Raw genomic sequence first — 25,685 nt, 5'->3', positions numbered from 1 at the left:
GAAGTAGGTGGAGTAGGTGGAGTAGGTGGAGTAGGTGAGTAGGTGGAGTAGGTGAAGTAGGTGGAGTAGGTGGAGTAGGTGAAGTAGGTGGAGTAGGTGGAGTAGGTGGAGTAGGTGAAGTAGGTGGAGTAGGTGGAGTAGGTGAAGTAGGTGGAGTAGGTGGAGTAGGTGAAGTAGGTGGAGTAGGTGGAGTAGGTGAAGTAGGTGGAGTAGGTGGAGTAGGTGAAGTAGGTGGAGTAGGTGGAGTAGGTGAAGTAGGTGGAGTAGGTGGAGTAGGTGAAGTAGGTGGAGTAGGTGGAGTAGGTGGAGTAGGTGAAGTAGGTGACGTAGGTGAAGTAGGTGGAGTAGGTGTAGTAGATGAAGTAGGTGAAGTAGGTGAAGTAGGTGGAGTAGGTGGAGTAGGTGGAGTAGGTGAAGTAGGTGGAGTAGGTGGAGTAGGTGAAGTAGGTGAAGTAGGTGAAGTAGGTGGAGTAGGTGGAGTAGGTGGAGTAGGTGGAGTAGGTGAAGTAGGTGGAGTAGGTGGAGTAGGTGGAGTAGGTGGAGTAAGTGGAGTAGGTGGAGTAGGTGGAGTAGGTGGAGTAGGTGAAGTAGGTGGAGTAGGTGGAGTAGGTGAAGTAGGTGGAGTAGGTGGAGTAAGTGGAGTAGGTGGAGTAGGTGAAGTAGGTGGAGTAGGTGGAGTAGGTGAAGTAGGTGGAGTAGGTGAAACAGAATCTTAGGATGTTCTGAGTGCAAAGTAAGAGATAAATGACATGTGTGGAGGTTCAATTCTACAACCACCTAAAAGGAAGTGATTCCCAAACCTTCCATAACAAAGCCATCACCTACAGAGAGATGAACCTGGAGAAGAGTCCCCTAAGCAAGCTGGTCCTGGGCACACAAACACACCCCCCAGAGCCCCAGGACAGCAGCACAATTAGACCCAACCAAATCATGAGAATAGAAAAGAGAATTACTTGACACATTGGAAAGAATTAAAAACAGACCAAACTAGAATGCTATTTGGCCCTAAACAGAGAGTACACAGTGGTAGAATACCTGACCACTGTGAATGACCCAAACTTAAGGAAAGCTTTGATTATGTACAGACTCAGTGAGCATAGCCTTGCTATTGAGAAAGGCCGCCGCAGATAGACCTGGCTCTCAGGAGAAAACAGGCTATGTGCACACAGCCCACAAAATGAGGTGGAAACTGAGCTGCACTTCCTAACCTCCTGCCCAATGTATGACCATATTAGAGACACATATTTCCCTCAGATTACACAGGCACAAATAGAATTCTAAAAACAAACCCAATTTTGGTTAACTCCCATATCTACTGGGTGAAATACCACAGTGTGCCATCACAGCAGCAAAATGTGTGACCTGTTGCCACAAGAACAGGGCAACCAGTGAAGAACAAACACCATTATGGTCCAGGAATAGAACAGAGATAGACTGGGGTGGTCCAGGAATAGAACAGAGATAGACTGGGGTGGTCCAGGAATAGAACAGAGATAGACTGGGGTGGTCCAGGAATAGAACAGAGATAGACTGGGGTGGTCCAGGAATAGAACAGAGATAGACTGGGGTGGTCCAGGAATAGAACAGAGATAGACTGGGGTGGTACAGGAATAGAACAGAGATAGACTGGGGTGGTCCAGGAATAGAACAGAGATAGACTGGGGTGGTCCAGGAATAGAACAGAGATAGACTGGGGTGGTCCAGGAATAGAACAGAGATAGACTGGGGTGGTCCAGGAATAGAACAGAGATAGACTAGGGTGATCCAGGAATAGAACAGAGATAGACTGGGGTGGTCCAGGAATAGAACAGAGATAGACTGGGGTGGTACAGGAATAGAACAGAGATAGACTGGGGTGGTCCAGGAATAGAACAGAGATAGACTGGGGTGGTCCAGGAATAGAACAGAGATAGACTGGGGTGGTCCAGGAATAGAACAGAGATAGACTGGGGTGGTACAGGAATAGAACAGAGATAGACTGGGGTGGTCCAGGAATAGAACAGAGATAGACTGGGGTGGTACAGGAATAGAACAGAGATAGACTGGGGTGGTCCAGGAATAGACTGGGGTGATCCAGGAATAGAACAGAGATAGACTGGGGTGGTACAGGAATAGAACAGAGATAGACTGGGGTGGTCCAGGAATAGAACAGAGATAGACTGGGGTGGTCCAGGAATAGAACAGAGATAGACTGGGGTGGTCCAGGAATAGAACAGAGATAGACTGGGGTGGTCCAGGAATAGAACAGAGATAGACTGGGGTGGTACAGGAATAGAACAGAGATAGACTGGGGTGGTCCAGGAATAGAACAGAGATAGACTGGGGTGATCCAGGAATAGACTGCGGTGGTCCAGGAATAGAACAGAGATAGATACTGGGGTGGTACAGGAATAGAACAGGGATAGATACTGGGGTGGTCCAGGAATAGACTGGGGTGGTCCAGGAATAGAACAGAGATAGATACTGGGGTGGTCCAGGAATAGACTTGGGTGGTATAGGAATAGAACAGAGATAGACTGGGGTGGTCCAGGAATAGAACAGAGATAGACTGGGGTGGTCCAGGAATAGAACAGAGATAGACTGGGGTGGTCCAGGAATAGAACAGAGATAGACTGGGGTGGTCCAGGAATAGAACAGAGATAGACTGGGGTGGTCCAGGAATAGAACAGAGATAGACTGGGGTGATCCAGGAATAGAACAGAGATAGACTGGGGTGGTACAGGAATAGAACAGAGATAGACTGGGGTGGTCCAGGAATAGACTGGGGTGATCCAGGAATAGAACAGAGATAGACTGGGGTGGTCCAGGAATAGAACAGAGATAGACTGGGGTGGTCCAGGAATAGAACAGAGATAGACTGGGGTGGTACAGGAATAGAACAGAGATAGACTGGGGTGGTCCAGGAATAGAACAGAGATAGACTGGGGTGGTACAGGAATAGAACAGAGATAGACTGGGGTGGTCCAGGAATAGGACAGAGATAGACTGGGGTGGTCCAGGAATAGAACAGAGATAGACTGGGGTGGTCCAGGAATAGAACAGAGATAGACTAGGGTGGTACAGGAATAGAACAGAGATAGACTGGGGTGGTACAGGAATAGAACAGAGATAGACTGGGGTGGTACAGGAATAGAACAGAGATAGACTGGGGTGGTCCAGGAATAGAACAGAGATAGACTGGGGTGGTCCAGGAATAGACTGGGGTGGTACAGGAATAGAACAGAGATAGAGACTGGGGTGGTACAGGAATAGAACAGAGATAGAGACTGGGGTGGTACAGGAATAGAACAGAGATAGAGACTGGGGTGATCCAGGAATAGAACAGAGATAGACTGGGGTGGTCCAGGAATAGACTGGGGTGGTACAGGAATAGAACAGAGATAGAGACTGGGGTGGTACAGGAATAGAACAGAGATAGAGACTGGGGTGGTACAGGAATAGAACAGAGATAGAGACTGGGGTGATCCAGGAATAGAACAGAGATAGACTGGGGTGGTCCAGGAATAGAACAGAGATAGACTGGGGTGGTCCAGGAATAGAACAGAGATAGACTGGGGTGGTCCAGGAATAGAACAGAGATAGACTGGGGTGGTCCAGGAATAGACTGGGGTGGTACAGGAATAGAACAGAGATAGAGACTGGGGTGGTCCAGGAATAGAACAGAGATAGAGACTGGGGTGGTACAGGAATAGACTTGGGTGGTCCAGGAATAGAACAGAGATAGAGACTGGGGTGATCCAGGAATAGAACATAGATAGAGACTGGGGTGGTCCAGGAATAGAACAGAGATAGACTGGGTTGGTCCAGGAATAGAACAGAGATAGACTGGGGTGGTCCAGGAATAGAACAGAGATAGACTGGGGTGGTACAGGAATAGACTGGGGTGGTCCAGGAATAGAACAGAGATAGATACTGGGGTGGTCCAGGAATAGAACAGAGATAGAGACTGGGGTGATCCAGGAATAGAACAGAGATAGACTGGGGTGGTCCAGGAATAGAACAGAGATAGACTGGGGTGGTCCAGGAATAGAACAGGGATAGACTGGGGTGATCCAGGAATAGAACAGAGATAGACTGGGGTGGTCCAGGAATAGAACAGAGATAGACTGGGGTGGTCCAGGAATAGAACAGGGATAGATACTGGGGTGATCCAGGAATAGACTGCGGTGGTCCAGGAATAGAACAGAGATAGAGACTGGGGTGGTACAGGAATATAACAGAGATAGAGACTGGGGTGGTCCAGGAATAGAACAGAGATAGAGACTGGGGTGGTCCAGGAATAGAACAGAGATAGACTGGGGTGGTCCAGGAATAGAACAGAGATAGACTGGGGTGGTCCAGGAATAGAACAGGGATAGATACTGGGGTGATCCAGGAATAGACTGCGGTGATCCAGGAATAGAACAGAGATAGATACTGGGGTGGTCCAGGAATAGAACAGAGATAGATACTGGGGTGGTACAGGAATAGAACAGAGATAGACTGGGGTGGTCCAGGAATAGAACAGAGATAGACTGGGATGGTCCAGGAATAGAACAGAGATAGACTGGGGTGGTCCAGGTATAGAACAGAGATAGACTGGGGTGATCCAGGAATAGAACAGAGATAGATACTGGGGTGGTCCAGGAATAGAACAGAGATAGACTGGGGTGGTACAGGAATAGAACAGAGATAGACTGGGGTGGTCCAGGTATAGAACAGAGATAGACTGCGGTGATCCAGGAATAGAACAGAGATAGATACTGGGGTGGTCCAGGAATAGAACAGAGATAGACTGGGGTGGTACAGGAATAGAACAGAGATAGACTGGGGTGGTCCAGGTATAGAACAGAGATAGACTGGGGTGGTACAGGAATAGAACAGAGATAGACTGGGGTGGTCCAGGAATAGAACAGAGATAGACTGGGGTGGTCCAGGAATAGAACAGAGATAGACTGGGGTTATCCAGGAATAGAACAGAGATAGACTGGGGTGGTCCAGGAATAGAACAGAGATAGACTGGGGTTATCCAGGAATAGAACAGAGATAGACTGGGGTGGTCCAGGAATAGAACAGAGATAGACTGGGGTGGTCCAGGAATAGAACAGAGATAGACTGGGGTTATCCAGGAATAGAACAGAGATAGACTGGGGTGGTCCAGGAATAGAACAGAGATAGACTGGGGTGATCCAGGAATAGAACAGAGATAGACTGGGGTGGTACAGGAATAGAACAGAGATAGACTGGGGTGGTCCAGGAATAGAACAGAGATAGACTGGGGTGGTCCAGGTATAGAACAGAGATAGACTGGGGTGGTCCAGGAATAGAACAGAGATAGACAGGGGTGATCCAGGAATAGAACAGAGATAGACTGGGGTGGTCCAGGAATAGAACAGAGATAGACTGGGGTGATCCAGGAATAGAACAGAGATAGACTGGGGTGGTCCAGGAATAGAACAGAGATAGACTGGGGTGGTCCAGGAATAGACTGGGGTGGTCCAGGAATAGAACAGAGATAGAGACTGGGGTGATCCAGGAATAGACTGGGGTGGTACAGGAATAGACTGGGGTGGTACAGGAATAGAACAGAGATAGAGACTGGGGTGGTACAGGAATAGAACAGAGATAGAGACTGGGGTGGTACAGGAATAGAACAGAGATAGAGACTGGGGTGATCCAGGAATAGAACAGAGATAGACTGGGGTGGTCCAGGAATAGAACAGAGATAGACTGGGGTGGTCCAGGAATAGAACAGAGATAGACTGGGGTGGTCCAGGAATAGAACAGAGATAGACTGGGGTGGTCCAGGAATAGACTGGGGTGGTACAGGAATAGAACAGAGATAGAGACTGGGGTGGTCCAGGAATAGAACAGAGATAGAGACTGGGGTGGTACAGGAATAGACTTGGGTGGTCCAGGAATAGAACAGAGATAGAGACTGGGGTGATCCAGGAATAGAACATAGATAGAGACTGGGGTGGTCCAGGAATAGAACAGAGATAGACTGGGTTGGTCCAGTAATAGAACAGAGATAGACTGGGGTGGTCCAGGAACAGAGATAGAACAGGAGATAGACTGGGGTGGTACAGGAATAGACTGGGGTGGTCCAGGAATAGAACAGAGATAGATACTGGGGTGGTCCAGGAATAGAACAGAGATAGAGACTGGGGTGATCCAGGAATAGAACAGAGATAGACTGGGGTGGTCCAGGAATAGAACAGAGATAGACTGGGGTGGTCCAGGAATAGAACAGGGATAGACTGGGGTGATCCAGGAATAGAACAGAGATAGACTGGGGTGATCCAGGAATAGAACAGAGATAGACTGGGGTGGTCCAGGAATAGACTGGGGTGGTCCAGGAATAGAACAGAGATAGACTGGGGTGGTCCAGGAATAGAACAGAGATAGACTGGGGTGGTACAGGAATAGAACAGAGATAGACTGGGGTGATCCAGGAATAGAACAGAGATAGACTGGGGTGGTACAGGAATAGAACAGAGATAGACTGGGGTGGTACAGGAATAGAACAGAGATAGACTGGGGTGGTCCAGGAATAGAACAGAGATAGACTGGGGTGGTCCAGGAATAGAACAGAGATAGACTGGGGTGGTCCAGGAATAGAACAGAGATAGACTGGGGTGGTCCAGGAATAGAACAGAGATAGACTGGGGTGGTACAGGAATAGAACAGAGATAGACTGGGGTGGTACAGGAATAGAACAGAGATAGACTGGGGTGGTCCAGGAATAGAACAGAGATAGACTGGGGTGGTCCAGGAATAGAACAGAGATAGACTGGGGTGGTCCAGGAATAGAACAGAGATAGAGACTGGGGTGGTCCAGGAATAGAACAGAGATAGACTGGGGTGGTCCAGGAATAGAACAGAGATAGACTGGGGTGGTCCAGGAATAGACTGGGGTGGTCCAGGAATAGAACAGAGATAGACTGGGGTGGTCCAGGAATAGAACAGAGATAGACTGGGGTGGTCCAGGAATAGAACAGAGATAGACTGGGGTGGTCCAGGAATAGACTGGGGTGGTCCAGGAATAGAACAGAGATAGACTGGGGTGGTCCAGGAATAGAACAGAGATAGACTGGGGTGATCCAGGAATAGACTGGGGTGGTACAGGAATAGACTGGGGTGGTCCAGGAATAGAACAGAGATAGACTGGGGTGGTCCAGGAATAGACTGGGGTGATCCAGGAATAGACTGGGGTGGTCCAGGAATAGAACAGAGATAGACTGGGGTGGTCCAGGAATAGAACAGAGATAGACTGGGGTTATCCAGGAATAGAACAGAGATAGACTGGGGTGGTCCAGGAATAGAACAGAGATAGATACTGGGGTGGTCCAGGAATAGAACAGAGATAGACTGGGGTGGTCCAGGAATAGAACAGAGATAGACTGGGGTGGTCCAGGAATAGAACAGGAATAGACTGGGGTGGTCCAGGAATAGACTGGGGTGGTCCAGGAATAGAACAGAGATAGACTGGGGTGATCCAGGAATAGACTGGGGTGGTACAGGAATAGACTGGGGTGGTCCAGGAATAGAACAGAGATAGACTGGGGTGGTCCAGGAATAGACTGGGGTGGTACAGGAATAGACTGGGGTGGTCCAGGAATAGAACAGAGATAGACTGGGGTGGTCCAGGAATAGACTGGGGTGGTCCAGGAATAGAACAGAGATAGACTGGGGTGGTCCAGGAATAGACTGGGGTGGTCCAGGAATAGAACAGAGATAGACTGGGGTGGTCCAGGAATAGACTGGGGTGGTCCAGGAATAGAACAGAGATAGACTGGGGTGGTCCAGGAATAGAACAGAGATAGACTGGGGTGGTCCAGGAATAGACTGGGGTGGTCCAGGAATAGAACAGAGATAGACTGGGGTGGTCCAGGAATAGACTGGGGTGGTCCAGGAATAGAACAGAGATAGACTGGGGTGGTCCAGGAATAGAACAGAGATAGACTGGTGTGGTCCAGGAATAGAACAGAGATAGACTGGGGTGGTCCAGGAATAGAACAGAGATAGACTGGGGTGGTCCAGGAATAGACTGGGGTGATCCAGGAATAGAACAGAGATAGACTGGGGTGGTCCAGGAATAGAACAGAGATAGACTGGGGTGGTCCAGGAATAGAACAGAGATAGACTGGGGTGATCCAGGAATAGAACAGAGATAGACTGGGGTGGTACAGGAATAGAACAGAGATAGACTGGGGTGATCCAGGAATAGAACAGAGATAGACTGGGGTGGTCCAGGAATAGAACAGAGATAGACTGGGGTGGTCCTGGAATAGAACAGAGATAGACTGGGGTGGTCCAGGAATAGAACAGAGATAGACTGGGGTGGTCCAGGAATAGAACAGAGATAGACTGGGGTGATCCAGGAATAGAACAGAGATAGACTGGGGTGGTCCAGGAATAGAACAGAGATAGACTGGGGTGGTCCAGGAATAGAACAGAGATAGACTGGGGTGGTCCAGGAATAGAACAGAGATAGACTGGGGTGGTCCAGGAATAGAACAGAGATAGACTGGGGTGGTCCAGGAATAGAACAGAGATAGACTGGGGTGGTCCAGGAATAGACTGGGGTGGTCCAGGAATAGAACAGAGATAGACTGGGGTGGTCCAGGAATAGAACAGAGATAGAGACTGGGGTGATCCAGGAATAGAACAGAGATAGACTGGGGTGGTCCAGGAATAGACTGGGGTGGTCCAGGAATAGACTGGGGTGATCCAGGAATAGAACAGAGATAGACTGGGGTGATCCAGGAATAGAACAGAGATAGACTGGGGTGGTCCAGGAATAGACTGGGGTGGTCCAGGAATAGAACAGAGATAGACTGGGGTGGTCCAGGAATAGAACAGAGATAGACTGGGGTGATCCAGGAATAGAACAGAGATAGACTGGGGTGGTCCAGGAATAGAACAGAGATAGACTGGGGTGGTCCAGGAATAGAACAGAGATAGACTGGGGTGGTCCAGGAATAGAACAGAGATAGACTGGGGTGATCCAGGAATAGACTGGGGTGGTCCAGGAATAGAACAGAGATAGATACTGGGGTGGTACAGGAATAGACTTGGGTGGTATAGGAATAGAACAGAGATAGACTGGGGTGGTCCAGGAATAGAACAGAGATAGACTGGGGTGATCCAGGAATAGAACAGAGATAGACTGGGGTGGTCCAGGAATAGAACAGAGATAGACTGGGGTGGTCCAGGAATAGAACAGAGATAGACTGGGGTGGTCCAGGAATAGAACAGAGATAGACTGGGGTGGTCCAGGAATAGAACAGAGATAGACTGGGGTGGTCCAGGAATAGAACAGAGATAGACTGGGGTGGTCCAGGAATAGAACAGAGATAGACTGGGGTGGTCCAGGAATAGACTGGGGTGGTCCAGGAATAGAACAGAGATAGACTGGGGTGGTCCAGGAATAGAACAGAGATAGAGACTGGGGTGATCCAGGAATAGAACAGAGATAGACTGGGGTGGTCCAGGAATAGACTGGGGTGGTCCAGGAATAGACTGGGGTGATCCAGGAATAGAACAGAGATAGACTGGGGTGGTCCAGGAATAGAACAGAGATAGACTGGGGTGATCCAGGAATAGAACAGAGATAGACTGGGGTGGTCCAGGAATAGACTGGGGTGGTCCAGGAATAGAACAGAGATAGACTGGGGTGGTCCAGGAATAGACTGGGGTGGTCCAGGAATAGACTGGGGTGATCCAGGAATAGAACAGAGATAGACTGGGGTGGTCCAGGAATAGACTGGGGTGGTCCAGGAATAGAACAGAGATAGAGACTGGGGTGGTCCAGGAATAGAACAGAGATAGACTGGGGTGGTCCAGGAATAGACTGGGGTGGTCCAGGAATAGACTGGGGTGATCCAGGAATAGAACAGAGATAGACTGGGGTGGTCCAGGAATAGACTGGGATGGTCCAGGAATAGAACAGAGATAGACTGGGGTGATCCAGGAATAGAACAGAGATAGACTGGGGTGGTCCAGGAATAGACTGGGATGGTCCAGGAATAGAACAGAGATAGACTGGGGTGGTCCAGGAATAGAACAGAGATAGATACTGGGGTGGTACAGGAATAGACTTGGGTGGTATAGGAATAGAACAGAGATAGACTGGGGTGGTCCAGGAATAGACTGGGGTGGTCCAGGAATAGACTGGGGTGGTCCAGGAATAGAACAGAGATAGACTGGGGTGGTCCAGGAATAGAACAGAGATAGACTGGGGTGGTACAGGAATAGAACAGAGATAGACTGGGGTGGTCCAGGAATAGACTGGGGTGATCCAGGAATAGAACAGAGATAGACTGGGGTGGTACAGGAATAGAACAGAGATAGACTGGGGTGGTCCAGGAATAGAACAGAGATAGACTGGGGTGGTCCAGGAATAGAACAGAGATAGACTGGGGTGATCCAGGAATAGAACAGAGATAGACTGGGGTGGTCCAGGAATAGAACAGAGATAGACTGGGGTGGTACAGGAATAGAACAGAGATAGACTGGGGTGGTACAGGAATAGAACAGAGATAGACTGGGGTGGTCCTGGAATAGAACAGAGATAGACTGGGGTGATCCAGGAATAGAACAGAGATAGACTGGGGTGGTCCAGGAATAGACTGGGGTGGTCCAGGAATAGACTGGGGTGGTCCAGGAATAGAACAGAGATAGACTGGGGTGGTCCAGGAATAGAACAGAGATAGACTGGGGTGGTCCAGGAATAGAACAGAGATAGACTGGGGTGGTCCAGGAATAGAACAGAGATAGACTGGGGTGGTCCAGGAATAGACTGGGGTGGTCCAGGAATAGAACAGGGATAGACTGGGGTGGTCCAGGAATAGAACAGAGATAGACTGGGGTGGTCCAGGAATAGAACAGAGATAGACTGCGGTGGTCCAGGAATAGAACAGAGATAGACTGGGGTGGTCCAGGAATAGAACAGAGATAGACTAGGGTGGTACAGGAATAGAACAGAGATAGATTAGGGTGGTACAGGAATAGAACAGAGATAGACTGGGGTGATCCAGGAATAGAACAGAGATAGACTGCGGTGGTCCAGGAATAGAACAGAGATAGACTGGGGTGGTCCAGGAATAGAACAGAGATAGACTAGGGTGGTACAGGAATAGAACAGAGATAGATTAGGGTGGTACAGGAATAGAACAGAGATAGACTGGGGTGATCCAGGAATAGAACAGAGATAGACTGGGGTGGTCCAGGAATAGACTGGGGTGGTCCAGGAATAGAACAGAGATAGACTGGGGTGGTCCAGGAATAGAACAGAGATAGACTGGGGTGGTCCAGGAATAGACTGGGGTGGTCCAGGAATAGAACAGAGATAGAGACTGGGGTGGTCCAGGAATAGAACAGAGATAGACTGGGGTGGTCCAGGAATAGAACAGAGATAGACTGGGGTGATCCAGGAATAGAACAGAGATAGACTGGGGTGGTCCAGGAATAGAACAGAGATAGACTGGGGTGGTCCTGGAATAGAACAGAGATAGACTGGGGTGGTCCAGGAATAGAACAGAGATAGACTGGGGTGGTCCAGGAATAGACTGGGGTGATCCAGGAATAGAACAGAGATAGACTGGGGTGGTCCAGGAATAGAACAGAGATAGACTGGGGTGATCCAGGAATAGAACAGAGATAGACTGGGGTGGTCCAGGAATAGAACAGAGATAGACTGGGGTGGTCCAGGAATAGAACAGAGATAGACTGGGGTGGTCCAGGAATAGAACAGAGATAGACTGCGGTGGTCCAGGAATTGAACAGAGATAGACTGGGGTGGTCCAGGAATAGAACAGAGATAGACTAGGGTGGTACAGGAATAGAACAGAGATAGACTAGGGTGGTACAGGAATAGAACAGAGATAGACTGGGGTGGTACAGGAATAGAACAGAGATAGATACTGGGGTGGTCCAGGAATAGAACAGAGATAGACTGGGGTGGTCCAGGAATAGAACAGAGATAGAGACTGGGGTGATCCAGGAATAGAACAGAGATAGACTGGGGTGGTCCAGGAATAGACTGGGGTGGTCCAGGAATAGAACAGAGATAGAGACTGGGGTGATCCAGGAATAGAACAGAGATAGACTGGGGTGGTACAGGAATAGAACAGAGATAGAGACTGGGGTGATCCAGGAATAGAACAGAGATAGACTGGGGTGGTCCAGGAATAGAACAGAGATAGAGACTGGGGTGGTCCAGGAATAGACTGGGGTGATCCAGGAATAGAACAGAGATAGACTGGGGTGGTCCAGGAATAGACTGGGGTGGTCCAGGAATAGAACAGAGATAGAGACTGGGGTGGTCCAGGAATAGAACAGAGATAGACTGGGGTGGTCCAGGAATAGACTGGGGTGGTCCAGGAATAGAACAGAGATAGACTGGGGTGATCCAGGAATAGAACAGAGATAGACTGGGGTGATCCAGGAATAGACTGGGGTGGTCCAGGAATAGAACAGAGATAGATACTGGGGTGGTACAGGAATAGACTTGGGTGGTATAGGAATAGAACAGAGATAGACTGGGGTGGTCCAGGAATAGACTGGGGTGGTCCAGGAATAGACTGGGGTGGTCCAGGAATAGAACAGAGATAGACTGGGGTGGTCCAGGAATAGAACAGAGATAGACTGGGGTGGTACAGGAATAGAACAGAGATAGACTGGGGTGGTCCAGGAATAGACTGGGGTGATCCAGGAATAGAACAGAGATAGACTGGGGTGGTACAGGAATAGAACAGAGATAGACTGGGGTGGTCCAGGAATAGAACAGAGATAGACTGGGGTGGTACAGGAATAGAACAGAGATAGACTAGGGTGGTCCAGGAATAGACTGGGGTGGTCCAGGAATAGAACAGAGATAGACTGGGGTGATCCAGGAATAGAACAGAGATAGACTGGGGTGATCCAGGAATAGAACAGAGATAGACTGGGGTGGTCCAGGAATAGACTGGGGTGGTCCAGGAATAGAACAGAGATAGACTGGGGTGGTCCAGGAATAGAACAGAGATAGACTGGGGTGGTCCAGGAATAGACTGGGGTGGTCCAGGAATAGAACAGAGATAGAGACTGGGGTGGTCCAGGAATAGAACAGAGATAGACTGGGGTGGTCCAGGAATAGAACAGAGATAGACTGGGGTGGTCCAGGAATAGACTGGGGTGGTCCAGGAATAGAACAGAGATAGACTGGGGTGGTCCAGGAATAGAACAGAGATAGACTGGGGTGGTCCAGGAATAGAACAGAGATAGACTGGGGTGGTCCAGGAATAGACTGGGGTGATCCAGGAATAGAACAGAGATAGACTGGGGTGGTCCAGGAATAGAACAGAGATAGACTGGGGTGATCCAGGAATAGAACAGAGATAGACTGGGGTGGTCCAGGAATAGAACAGAGATAGACTGGGGTGGTCCAGGAATAGAACAGAGATAGACTGGGGTGGTCCAGGAATAGAACAGAGATAGACTGCGGTGGTCCAGGAATTGAACAGAGATAGACTGGGGTGGTCCAGGAATAGAACAGAGATAGACTAGGGTGGTACAGGAATAGAACAGAGATAGACTAGGGTGGTACAGGAATAGAACAGAGATAGACTGGGGTGGTACAGGAATAGAACAGAGATAGATACTGGGGTGGTCCAGGAATAGAACAGAGATAGACTGGGGTGGTCCAGGAATAGAACAGAGATAGAGACTGGGGTGATCCAGGAATAGAACAGAGATAGACTGGGGTGGTCCAGGAATAGACTGGGGTGGTCCAGGAATAGAACAGAGATAGAGACTGGGGTGATCCAGGAATAGAACAGAGATAGACTGGGGTGGTACAGGAATAGAACAGAGATAGAGACTGGGGTGATCCAGGAATAGAACAGAGATAGACTGGGGTGGTCCAGGAATAGAACAGAGATAGAGACTGGGGTGGTCCAGGAATAGACTGGGGTGATCCAGGAATAGAACAGAGATAGACTGGGGTGGTCCAGGAATAGACTGGGGTGGTCCAGGAATAGAACAGAGATAGAGACTGGGGTGGTCCAGGAATAGAACAGAGATAGACTGGGGTGGTCCAGGAATAGACTGGGGTGGTCCAGGAATAGAACAGAGATAGACTGGGGTGATCCAGGAATAGAACAGAGATAGACTGGGGTGATCCAGGAATAGACTGGGGTGGTCCAGGAATAGAACAGAGATAGATACTGGGGTGGTACAGGAATAGACTTGGGTGGTATAGGAATAGAACAGAGATAGACTGGGGTGGTCCAGGAATAGACTGGGGTGGTCCAGGAATAGACTGGGGTGGTCCAGGAATAGAACAGAGATAGACTGGGGTGGTCCAGGAATAGAACAGAGATAGACTGGGGTGGTACAGGAATAGAACAGAGATAGACTGGGGTGGTCCAGGAATAGACTGGGGTGATCCAGGAATAGAACAGAGATAGACTGGGGTGGTACAGGAATAGAACAGAGATAGACTGGGGTGGTCCAGGAATAGAACAGAGATAGACTGGGGTGATCCAGGAATAGAACAGAGATAGACTGGGGTGGTCCAGGAATAGAACAGAGATAGACTGGGGTGGTACAGGAATAGAACAGAGATAGACTAGGGTGGTCCAGGAATAGACTGGGGTGGTCCAGGAATAGACTGGGGTGATCCAGGAATAGAACAGAGATAGACTGGGGTGATCCAGGAATAGAACAGAGATAGACTGGGGTGGTCCAGGAATAGAACAGAGATAGACTGGGGTGGTCCAGGAATAGAACAGGAATAGACTGGGGTGGTCCAGGAATAGAACAGAGATAGACTGGGGTGGTCCAGGAATAGAACAGAGATAGACTGGGGTGGTCCAGGAATAGAACAGAGATAGACTGCGGTGGTCCAGGAATAGAACAGAGATAGACTGGGGTGGTCCAGGAATAGAACAGAGATAGACTAGGGTGGTACAGGAATAGAACAGAGATAGACTGGGGTGATCCAGGAATAGAACAGAGATAGACTGGGGTGGTCCAGGAATAGAACAGAGATATACTGGGGTGGTACAGGAATAGAACAGAGATAGACTGGGGTGGTCCAGGAATAGAACAGAGATAGACTGCGGTGGTCCAGGAATAGAACAGAGATAGACTGGGGTGGTCCAGGAATAGAACAGAGATAGACTAGGGTGGTACAGGAATAGAACAGAGATAGATTAGGGTGGTACAGGAATAGAACAGAGATAGACTGGGGTGGTACAGGAATAGAACAGAGATAGACTGGGGTGGTCCAGGAATAGACTGGGGTGGTCCAGGAATAGACTGGGGTGGTCCAGGAATAGAACAGAGATAGACTGGGGTGGTACAGGAATAGAACAGAGATAGACTGGGGTGGTACAGGAATAGAACAGAGATATACTGGGGTGGTCCAGGAATAGAACAGAGATATACTGGGGTGGTACAGGAATAGAACAGAGATAGACTGGGGTGGTCCAGGAATAGAACAGAGATAGACTGCGGTGGTCCAGGAATAGAACAGAGATAGACTGGGGTGGTCCAGGAATAGAACAGAGATAGACTAGGGTGGTACAGGAATAGAACAGAGATAGATTAGGGTGGTACAGGAATAGAACAGAGATAGACTGGGGTGGTACAGGAATAGAACAGAGATAGACTGGGGTGGTCCAGGAATAGACTGGGGTGGTCCAGGAATAGACTGGGGTGGTCCAGGAATAGAACAGAGATAGACTGGGGTGGTACAGGAATAGAACAGAGATAGACTGGGGTGGTCCAGGAATAGAACAGAGATAGACTGGGGTGGTCCAGGAATAGAACAGAGATAGACTGGGGTGGTCCAGGAATAGAACAGAGATAGACTGGGGTGATCCAGGAATAGAACAGAGATAGACTGGGGTGGTCCAGGAATAGAACAGAGATAGACTGGGGTGGTCCAGGAATAGAACAGAGATAGACTGGGGTGGTCCAGGAATAGAACAGAGATAGACTGGGGTGGTCCAGGAATAGAACAGAGATAGACTGGGGTGGTCCAGGAATAGACTGGGGTGGTCCAGGAATAGAACAGAGATAGACTGGGGTGGTCCAGGAATAGAACAGAGATAGACTGCGGTGGTCCAGGAATTGAACAGAGATAGACTGGGGTGGTCCAGGAATAGAACAGAGATAGACTAGGGTGGTACAGGAATAGAACAGAGATAGACTAGGGTGGTACAGGAATAGAACAGAGATAGACTGGGGTGGTACAGGAATAGAACAGAGATAGATACTGGGGTGGTCCAGGAATAGAACAGAGATAGACTGGGGTGGTCCAGGAATAGACTGGGGTGGTCCAGGAATAGAACAGAGATAGAGACTGGGGTGATCCAGGAATAGAACAGAGATAGACTGGGGTGGTACAGGAATAGAACAGAGATAGAGACTGGGGTGATCCAGGAATAGAACAGAGATAGACTGGGGTGGTCCAGGAATAGAACAGAGATAGAGACTGGGGTGGTCCAGGAATAGACTGGGGTGATCCAGGAATAGAACAGAGATAGACTGGGGTGGTCCAGGAATAGAACAGAGATAGACTAGGGTTATCCAGGAATAGAACAGAGATAGACTGGGGTTATCCAGGAATAGAACAGAGATAGACTGGGGTGGTCCAGGAATAGACTGGGGTGGTACAGGAATAGAACAGAGATAGACTGGGGTGATCCAGGAATAGAACAGAGATAGACTGGGGTGGTCCAGGAATAGAACAGAGATAGACTAGGGTTATCCAGGAATAGAACAGAGATAGACTGGGGTTATCCAGGAATAGAACAGAGATAGACTGGGGTGGTCCAGGAATAGACTGGGGTGGTACAGGAATAGAACAGAGATAGACTGGGGTGATCCAGGAATAGAACAGAGATAGAGACTGGGGTGGTCCAGGAATAGAACAGAGATAGACTGGGGTGGTCCAGGAATAGAACAGAGATAGACTGGGGTGGTCCAGGAATAGAACAGAGATAGACTGGGGTGGTCCAGGAATAGAACAGAGATAGACTGGGGTGGTCCAGGAATAGAACAGAGATAGACTAGGGTTATCCAGGAATAGAACAGAGATAGACTGGGGTTATCCAGGAATAGAACAGAGATAGAATGGGGTGATCCAGGAATAGAACAGAGATAGACTGGGGTGGTCCAGGAATAGAACAGAGATAGACTGGGGTGGTCCAGGAATAGACTGGGGTGGTCCAGGAATAGAACAGAGATAGACTGGGGTGGTCCAGGAATAGACTGGGGTGGTCCAGGAATAGAACAGATAGACTGGGGTGGTCCAGGAATAGAACAGAGATAGACTGGGGTGGTCCTGGAATAGAACAGAAATAGACTGGGGTGGTCCAGGAATAGAACAGAGATAGACTGGGGTGGTCCAGGAATAGACTGGGGTGGTGCAGGAATAGAACAGAGATAGACTGGGGTGGTCCAGGAATAGAACAGAGATAGACTGGGGTGGTACAGGAATAGAACAGAGATAGACTGGGGTGGTCCAGGAATAGAACAGAGATAGACTGGGGTGGTCCAGGAATAGACTGGGGTGATCCAGGAATAGAACAGAGATAGACTGGGGTGGTCCAGGAATAGAACAGAGATAGACTGGGGTGGTCCAGGAATAGACTGGGGTGGTCCAGGAATAGAACAGAGATAGACTGGGGTGGTCCAGGAATAGAACAGAGATAGACTGGGGTGGTACAGGAATAGAACAGAGATAGACTGGGGTGGTCCAGGAATAGAACAGAGATAGACTGGGGTGGTACAGGAATAGAACAGAGATAGACTGGGGTGGTCCAGGAATAGAACAGAGATAGACTGGGGTGGTCCAGGAATAGAACAGAGATAGACTGCGGTGGTCCAGGAATTGAACAGAGATAGACTGGGGTGGTCCAGGAATAGAACAGAGATAGACTAGGGTGGTACAGGAATAGAACAGAGATAGACTAGGGTGGTACAGGAATAGAACAGAGATAGACTGGGGTGGTACAGGAATAGAACAGAGATAGATACTGGGGTGGTCCAGGAATAGAACAGAGATAGACTGGGGTGGTCCAGGAATAGACTGGGGTGGTCCAGGAATAGAACAGAGATAGAGACTGGGGTGATCCAGGAATAGAACAGAGATAGACTGGGGTGGTACAGGAATAGAACAGAGATAGAGACTGGGGTGATCCAGGAATAGAACAGAGATAGACTGGGGTGGTCCAGGAATAGAACAGAGATAGAGACTGGGGTGGTCCAGGAATAGACTGGGGTGATCCAGGAATAGAACAGAGATAGACTGGGGTGGTCCAGGAATAGAACAGAGATAGACTAGGGTTATCCAGGAATAGAACAGAGATAGACTGGGGTTATCCAGGAATAGAACAGAGATAGACTGGGGTGGTCCAGGAATAGACTGGGGTGGTACAGGAATAGAACAGAGATAGACTGGGGTGATCCAGGAATAGAACAGAGATAGACTGGGGTGGTCCAGGAATAGAACAGAGATAGACTAGGGTTATCCAGGAATAGAACAGAGATAGACTGGGGTTATCCAGGAATAGAACAGAGATAGACTGGGGTGGTCCAGGAATAGACTGGGGTGGTACAGGAATAGAACAGAGATAGACTGGGGTGATCCAGGAATAGAACAGAGATAGAGACTGGGGTGGTCCAGGAATAGAACAGAGATAGACTGGGGTGGTCCAGGAATAGAACAGAGATAGACTGGGGTGGTCCAGGAATAGAACAGAGATAGACTGGGGTGGTCCAGGAATAGAACAGAGATAGACTGGGGTGGTCCAGGAATAGAACAGAGATAGACTAGGGTTATCCAGGAATAGAACAGAGATAGACTGGGGTTATCCAGGAATAGAACAGAGATAGAATGGGGTGATCCAGGAATAGAACAGAGATAGACTGGGGTGGTCCAGGAATAGAACAGAGATAGACTGGGGTGGTCCAGGAATAGACTGGGGTGGTCCAGGAATAGAACAGAGATAGACTGGGGTGGTCCAGGAATAGACTGGGGTGGTCCAGGAATAGAACAGAGATAGACTGGGGTGGTCCAGGAATAGAACAGAGATAGACTGGGGTGGTCCAGGAATAGAACAGAGATAGACTGGGGTGGTCCAGGAATAGAACAGAGATAGACTGGGGTGGTCCAGGAATAGACTGGGGTGGTCCAGGAATAGAACAGAGATAGACTGGGGTGGTCCAGGAATAGAACAGAGATAGACTGGGGTGGTACAGGAATAGAACAGAGATAGACTGGGGTGGTCCAGGAATAGAACAGAGATAGACTGGGGTGGTCCAGGAATAGACTGGGGTGATCCAGGAATAGAACAGAGATAGACTGGGGTGGTCCAGGAATAGAACAGAGATAGACTGGGGTGGTCCAGGAATAGACTGGGGTGGTCCAGGAATAGAACAGAGATAGACTGGGGTGGTCCAGGAATAGAACAGAGATAGACTGGGGTGGTACAGGAATAGAACAGAGATAGACTGGGGTGGTCCAGGAATAGAACAGAGATAGACTGGGGTGGTACAGGAATAGAACAGAGATAGACTGGGGTGGTCCAGGAATAGAACAGAGATAGACTGGGGTGGTCCAGGAATAGAACAGAGATAGACTGGGGTGGTCCAGGAATAGAACAGAGATAGACTGGGGTGGTCCAGGAATAGAACAGAGATAGACAGGCTTTGTCTATCATGATATACCCTATCTCATGTAGTCTTCCTCTCTCTCTCCTCCAGGGTGACCCAGGTCCAATGGGTACGTCTGGGAAGGTTGGCCCAGCCGGGCTCCGGGGCTTCGCTGGACAGAGAGGTCTTCCTGGGGCTAATGTAAGGAACTGTTCCCCTTGCATCTATACAGCAATCTCCATGGAAACACCACGTTATCAACACATATACAGTATATAAAGACTGATATCAGGACATATACAGTATACAGAGACTGTTATCAGGACATATACAGTCTATAGAGACTGTTATCAACACATATACAGTCTATAGAGACTGTTATCAGATCCCATATTACTGCCAGCTGATCGTGGTACTGGTACCTCCCTAGATATATACCAGCTGATCGTGGTACTGGTACCTCCCTAGATATATACCAGCTGATCGTGGTACTGGTACCTCCCTAGATATATACCAGCTGATCGTGGTACTGGTACCTCCCTAGATATATACCAGCTGATCGTGGTACTGGTACCTCCCTAGATATATACCAGCTGATTGTGGTACTGGTACCTCCCTAGATATATACCAGCTGATCGTGGTACTGGTACCTCCCTAGATATATACCAGCTGATCGTGGTACTGGTACCTCCCTAGATATATACCAGCTGATCGTGGTACTGGTACCTCCCTAGATATATACCAGCTGATTGTGGTACTGGTACCTCCCTAGATATATACCAGCTGATCGTGGTACTGGTACCTCCCTAGATATATACGAGCTGATTGTGGTACTGGTACCTCCCTAGATATATACCAGCTGATCGTGGTACTGGTACCTCCCTAGATATATACGAGCTGATTGTGGTACTGGTACCTCTCTAGATATATACCAGCTGATCGTGGTACTGGTACCTCCCTAGATATATACGAGCTGATTGTGGTACTGGTACCTCTCTAGATATATACCAGCTGATCGTGGTACTGGTACCTCCCTAGATATATACCAGCTGATCGTGGTACTGGTACCTCCCTAGATATATACCAGCTGATCGTGGTACTGGTACCTCCCTAGATATATACCAGCTGATCGTGGTACTGGTACCTCCCTAGATATATACCAGCTGATCGTGGTACTGGTACCTCCCTAGATATATACCAGCTGATCGTGGTACTGGTACCTCCCTAGATATATACCAGCTGATTGTGGTACTGGTACCTCCCTAGATATATACCAGCAGATCGTGGTACTGGTACCTCCCTAGATATATACCAGCTGATCGTGGTACTGGTACCTCCCTAGATATATACGAGCTGATTGTGGTACTGGTACCTCCCTAGATATATACCAGCTGATCGTGGTACTGGTACCTCCCTAGATATATACCAGCTGATCGTGGTACTGGTACCTCCCTAGATATATACCAGCTGATCGTGGTACTGTTACCTCCCTAGATATATACCAGCTGATCGTGGTACTGGTACCTCCCTAGATATATACCAGCTGATCGTGGTACTGGTACCTCCCTAGATATATACCAGTTGATTGTGGTACTGGTACCTCCCTAGATATATATGAGCTGATTGTGGTACTGGTACCTCCCTAGATATATACCAGCTGATCGTGGTACTGGTACCTCCCTAGATATATACCAGCTGATCGTGGTACTGGTACCTCCCTAGATATATACCAGCTGATCGTGGTACTGGTACCTCCCTAGATATATACCAGCAGATCGTGGTACTGGTACCTCCCTAGATATATACCAGCTGTTTAGGTCATCTCTGGGTTAGAGGATATTCGTTCTAATGGACTTACTAATAGGTTTGCCACATTAAAACAATCAGAGTTGATAGACACGTTCTCTCAGTATGAAGTAGGCAACATATTTGTGTAGTCACACATGTTGCATCCATACTTGATCCTTTAACAGACAGAGTCGGAGAGACCTATTACCTAGGCTGAACACACTCACACACACACACACACACACACACGCTCATACTCCTCTCCTCCCGGTGTTTTAGGGAGAGCCACACGAGCGATTTATGGGTCAATAAATAACTTTCAGTGCTCTTGTGGTACTTCCAGGGTTCTAATACACAATGGTAGACTGTGGCAGGGGAGAGATGAGAGCACGCACACACACACACACACACACACACACACACACACACACACACACACACACACACACACACACACACACACACACACACACACACAGACACACACACACACACACCCATACACTCACACACACACACACACCCATACACACACATACACACACACACACACACACACACACACACACACACACACACACACACACACACACACACACACACACACACACACACACACACACACACACACACACCCATACACTCACACACACACACACACCCATACACACACACACACACACACACACACACACACACACACACACACACACACACACACACGCTCCACCGCCCTCTGGCTCTGTCTTTCTTGGCTGAGGCTCAGTGTGTAAATGTAAATGACCAATTAGACCAAAAGCCAAAAGCCTTGCCAGCCTCTGGCCAGCAGCAGCACGAATCAGATGGTACCTCTACCACTAGTACTGCTGGTGTCACCACCATGACGGCGAGGAATTATGACTGTGTGGCTGGGACCAGGAGTTACGACCATGTGGCTGGGACCAGGAGTTACGACCATGTGGCTGGGACAAGGAGTTATGACCGTGTGGTTGGGACCAGGAGTTATGACCGTGTGGTTGGGACCAGAAGTTATGACCGTGTGGTTGGGACCAGGAGTTATGACCGTGTGGTTGGGACCAGAAGTTATGACCATGTGGCTGGGACCCGGAGTTACGACCGTGTGGCTGGGACTAGGAGTTACGACCGTGTGGCTGGGACCCGGAGTTACGACCATGTGGCTGGGACTAGGAGTTACGACCATGTGGCTGGGACTAGGAGTTACGACCATGTGGCCGGGACTAGGAGTTACGACCATGTGGCTGGGACCAGGAGTTACGACCGTGTGGCTGGGACCCGGAGTTACGACCATGTGGCCGGGACCAGGAGTTACGACCATGTGGCTGGGACTAGGAGTTACGACCATGTGGCCGGGACCAGGAGTTACGACCATGTGGCTGGGACCAGGAGTTACGACTGTGTGGCTGGGACCAGGAGTTACGACCATGTGGCTGGGACCAGGAGTTACGACCGTGTGGCTGGGACCAGGAGTTACGACCATGTGGCCGGGACTAGGAGTTACGACCATGTGGCCGGGACCAGGAGTTACGACCATGTGGCTGGGACCAGGAGTTACGACCGTGTGGCTGGGACCAGGAGTTACGACCATGTGGCTGGGACCAGGAGTTACGACCGTGTGGCTGGGACCAGGAGTTACGACCATGTGGCCGGGACCAGGAGTTACGACCGTGTGGCTGGGACCAGGAGTTACGACCGTGTGGCTGGGACTAGGAGTTACGACCGTGTGGCTGGGACCAGGAGTTATGACCATGTGGCTGGGACCAGGAGTTACGACCATGTGGCTGGGACCAGGAGTTACGACTGTGTTTTATCTAATAGTGGATGGTTTTGGCAGGCCTCGATGTCCTTGCCCACACATACTCTCTCTCTCGTTCTCTTTCTATCTCTCTCTCTCACACACACAAACACACACACACACCTACTCAGCCACACTCTCTCTTTCATACACACAGATATGTACACACACAGTCTAACCCTCCTCTCCTCTCTCTTTTCTCTTGTTCTCTCCATCCAGGGTCCAGCTGGTTTGAAGGGAGGCGAAGGACCACAGGGTGCCCAAGGCCCCGTCGTAAGTATTGCGTTACCATGGTTATCCCGTCACTCCTGCCACCATATTGAGAAAATTATTTTAGAGGCTCTGAGCAACACATGGTAATGAGGTCTGTTTATAGCCTGGTAGGCAGGACAGGTGGTTGGTCCATAATGAGGTCTGTTTATAGCCTGGTAGGCAGGACAGGTGGTTGGTCCATAATGAGGTCTGTTTATAGCCTGGTAGGCAGGACAGGTGGTTGGTCCATAATTAGGTCTGATTATAGCCTGGTAGGCAGAGCAGGTGGTTGGTCCATAATGAAGTCTGATTATAGTCTGGTAGGCAGGACAGGTGGTTGGTTCATAATGAGGTCTGATTATAGCCTGGTAGTCTGGTAGCCAGAGCAGGTGGTTGGTCCATAATGAGGTCTGATTATAGCCTGGTAGTCTGGTAGGCAGGATAGGTGGTTGGTCCATAATGAGGTCTGATTATAGCCTGGTAGGCAGAGCAGGTGGTTGGTCCATAATGAGGTCTGATTATAGCCTGGTAGGCAGAGCAGGTGGTTGGTCCATAATGAGGTCTGATTATAGCCTGGTAGGCAGAGCAGGTGGTTGGTCCATAATGAAGTCTGATTATAGTCTGGTAGGCAGGACAGGTGGTTGGTCCATAATGATGTCTGATTATAGCCTGGTAGCTTGTTATTTCATTCATTTGACTCCCTATTCATTGGTAATGAATACCGTGTTTGGAAATCTGTTTTAATGTGTTTTTATCAAGATTGGATGTTGGGGTGTTTTGTTAATTCACTGCCAAACTTCACTCACTCGTATGGTGCACTAGTTTGTGTCTGTCAGCTAGAAGCAGCAGGATACAAAATTCTCCGTAACTGAGTGGGCTGGTTTCTCTTTGAACCCTCAATGATGTCTGCTCTACCACAGCGACTCCCCAAAGATGCATGATGGGAATGTGAATGTGAGAATGTTAAATCTCCTACAGTTGGAGGGAATTGAATCTCTTAGAGGTATGCATGACAGACAGGCGGCTTTGAACTGTCTGACATTTAGTCAGAGCGATAAACACTGTCTCTCTATAATTGGTTAAAAGCGACAGACCACTGTTAGAGAGATGGTAGATTAGGCCAGAGGAGAAGAGAGAAGAGAATGAGAGGAGAGGAGAGGAGAGGAGAGGAGAGGAGAGGAGAGGAGAGGAGAGGAGATGCACAGCATGCATAATGGAACCAGGAGGGTTTGACAACAAATGAGAGTGTTCCGTGTCATTGGAAGCATTCTCATGTTCTAGAGTTCCAACGTGAGAATGGACGGCATACATAATGGAGGTTCTGAACAAAGGAAAGGGTTCTGATTCTGGTGGTTCTAAATGGTGGAAGATTCTGTCTGACAGGAAAGACTCCGTGCTGGGTAATGGCTGGAAGCCGTTGAAAAGACTGTTTTCTTTATCGCCATGATGTCAGAGAAACTCCCCTTCAAAGAAATTGTATGACTCTGAAAAGTTTCCTACGCAAACACACACACACACACACACACACACACACACACACACACACACACACACACACACACACACACACACACACACACACACACACACACACACACACAGCAGTCATTTGAAATTTTCTTTCATCAATTTCTTGCCAGGGGGTGGGTCGGAGTTCAGTTTAGTCAAAGAGTTTGTGTGTGTGTGTGTCAGAGGAGATCTCTGCCATGAAACAGACTGGCCCTCAGGGTAGCAGGTGGCTGCTCAGATGTGTCCCTGAATCAACGTGTGTGTGTGTACAGTGTGTGTATGTCTGTGTGTGTACAGTTTGTGTGTGTGTGTACAGAATGTTTGTGTGTGTGTGCGTTTGCGTAGGAAACTTTTCAGAGTCATACAATTTCTTTGAAGGGGAGTTTCTCTGACATCATGGCGATAAAGAAAACAGTCTTTTCAACGGCTTCCAGCCATTACCCAGCACGGAGTCTGGGTAATGGCTATATACATTGTGTGCTATATACATTGTGTGCAAAATGCATGAGGAGGTAGATGAATAATTACAATTTTGCAGATTAACACTGGAGTGATAAATGATCAGATGGTCATGTACAGGTAGAGATATTGGTGTGCAAAAGAGCAGAAAAGTAAATAAATATAAACAGTATGGGGATGAGGTAGGTAAAATTGGGTGGGCTATTTACCGATAGACTATGTACAGCTGCAGCAA

At 48.9% G+C, this 25,685-nt stretch overlaps 1 protein-coding gene across 1 annotated transcript in view; it reads left to right on the top strand.

The window, feature by feature from the left end:
* Positions 1-25,685, top strand: part of LOC118381343 (collagen alpha-1(XI) chain-like) — a 215,317-nt gene that overhangs the window by 149,554 nt on the left and 40,078 nt on the right. Inside the window, exons 38-39 of the mRNA XM_052475964.1 lie at positions 19,741-19,830; positions 23,450-23,503. Coding sequence (XP_052331924.1) covers positions 19,741-19,830; positions 23,450-23,503 — 144 coding nt within the window. The remainder of the gene's footprint in view (positions 1-19,740; positions 19,831-23,449; positions 23,504-25,685) is intronic.

The sequence above is a fragment of the Oncorhynchus keta genome, chromosome 23, assembly GCF_023373465.1.
Source record: "Oncorhynchus keta strain PuntledgeMale-10-30-2019 chromosome 23, Oket_V2, whole genome shotgun sequence".
NCBI lineage: Eukaryota > Metazoa > Chordata > Actinopteri > Salmoniformes > Salmonidae > Oncorhynchus > Oncorhynchus keta.
The sequence above is the reverse complement of the archived record's forward strand: the minus strand, read 5'-3'. Positions and strand labels throughout refer to the sequence as shown.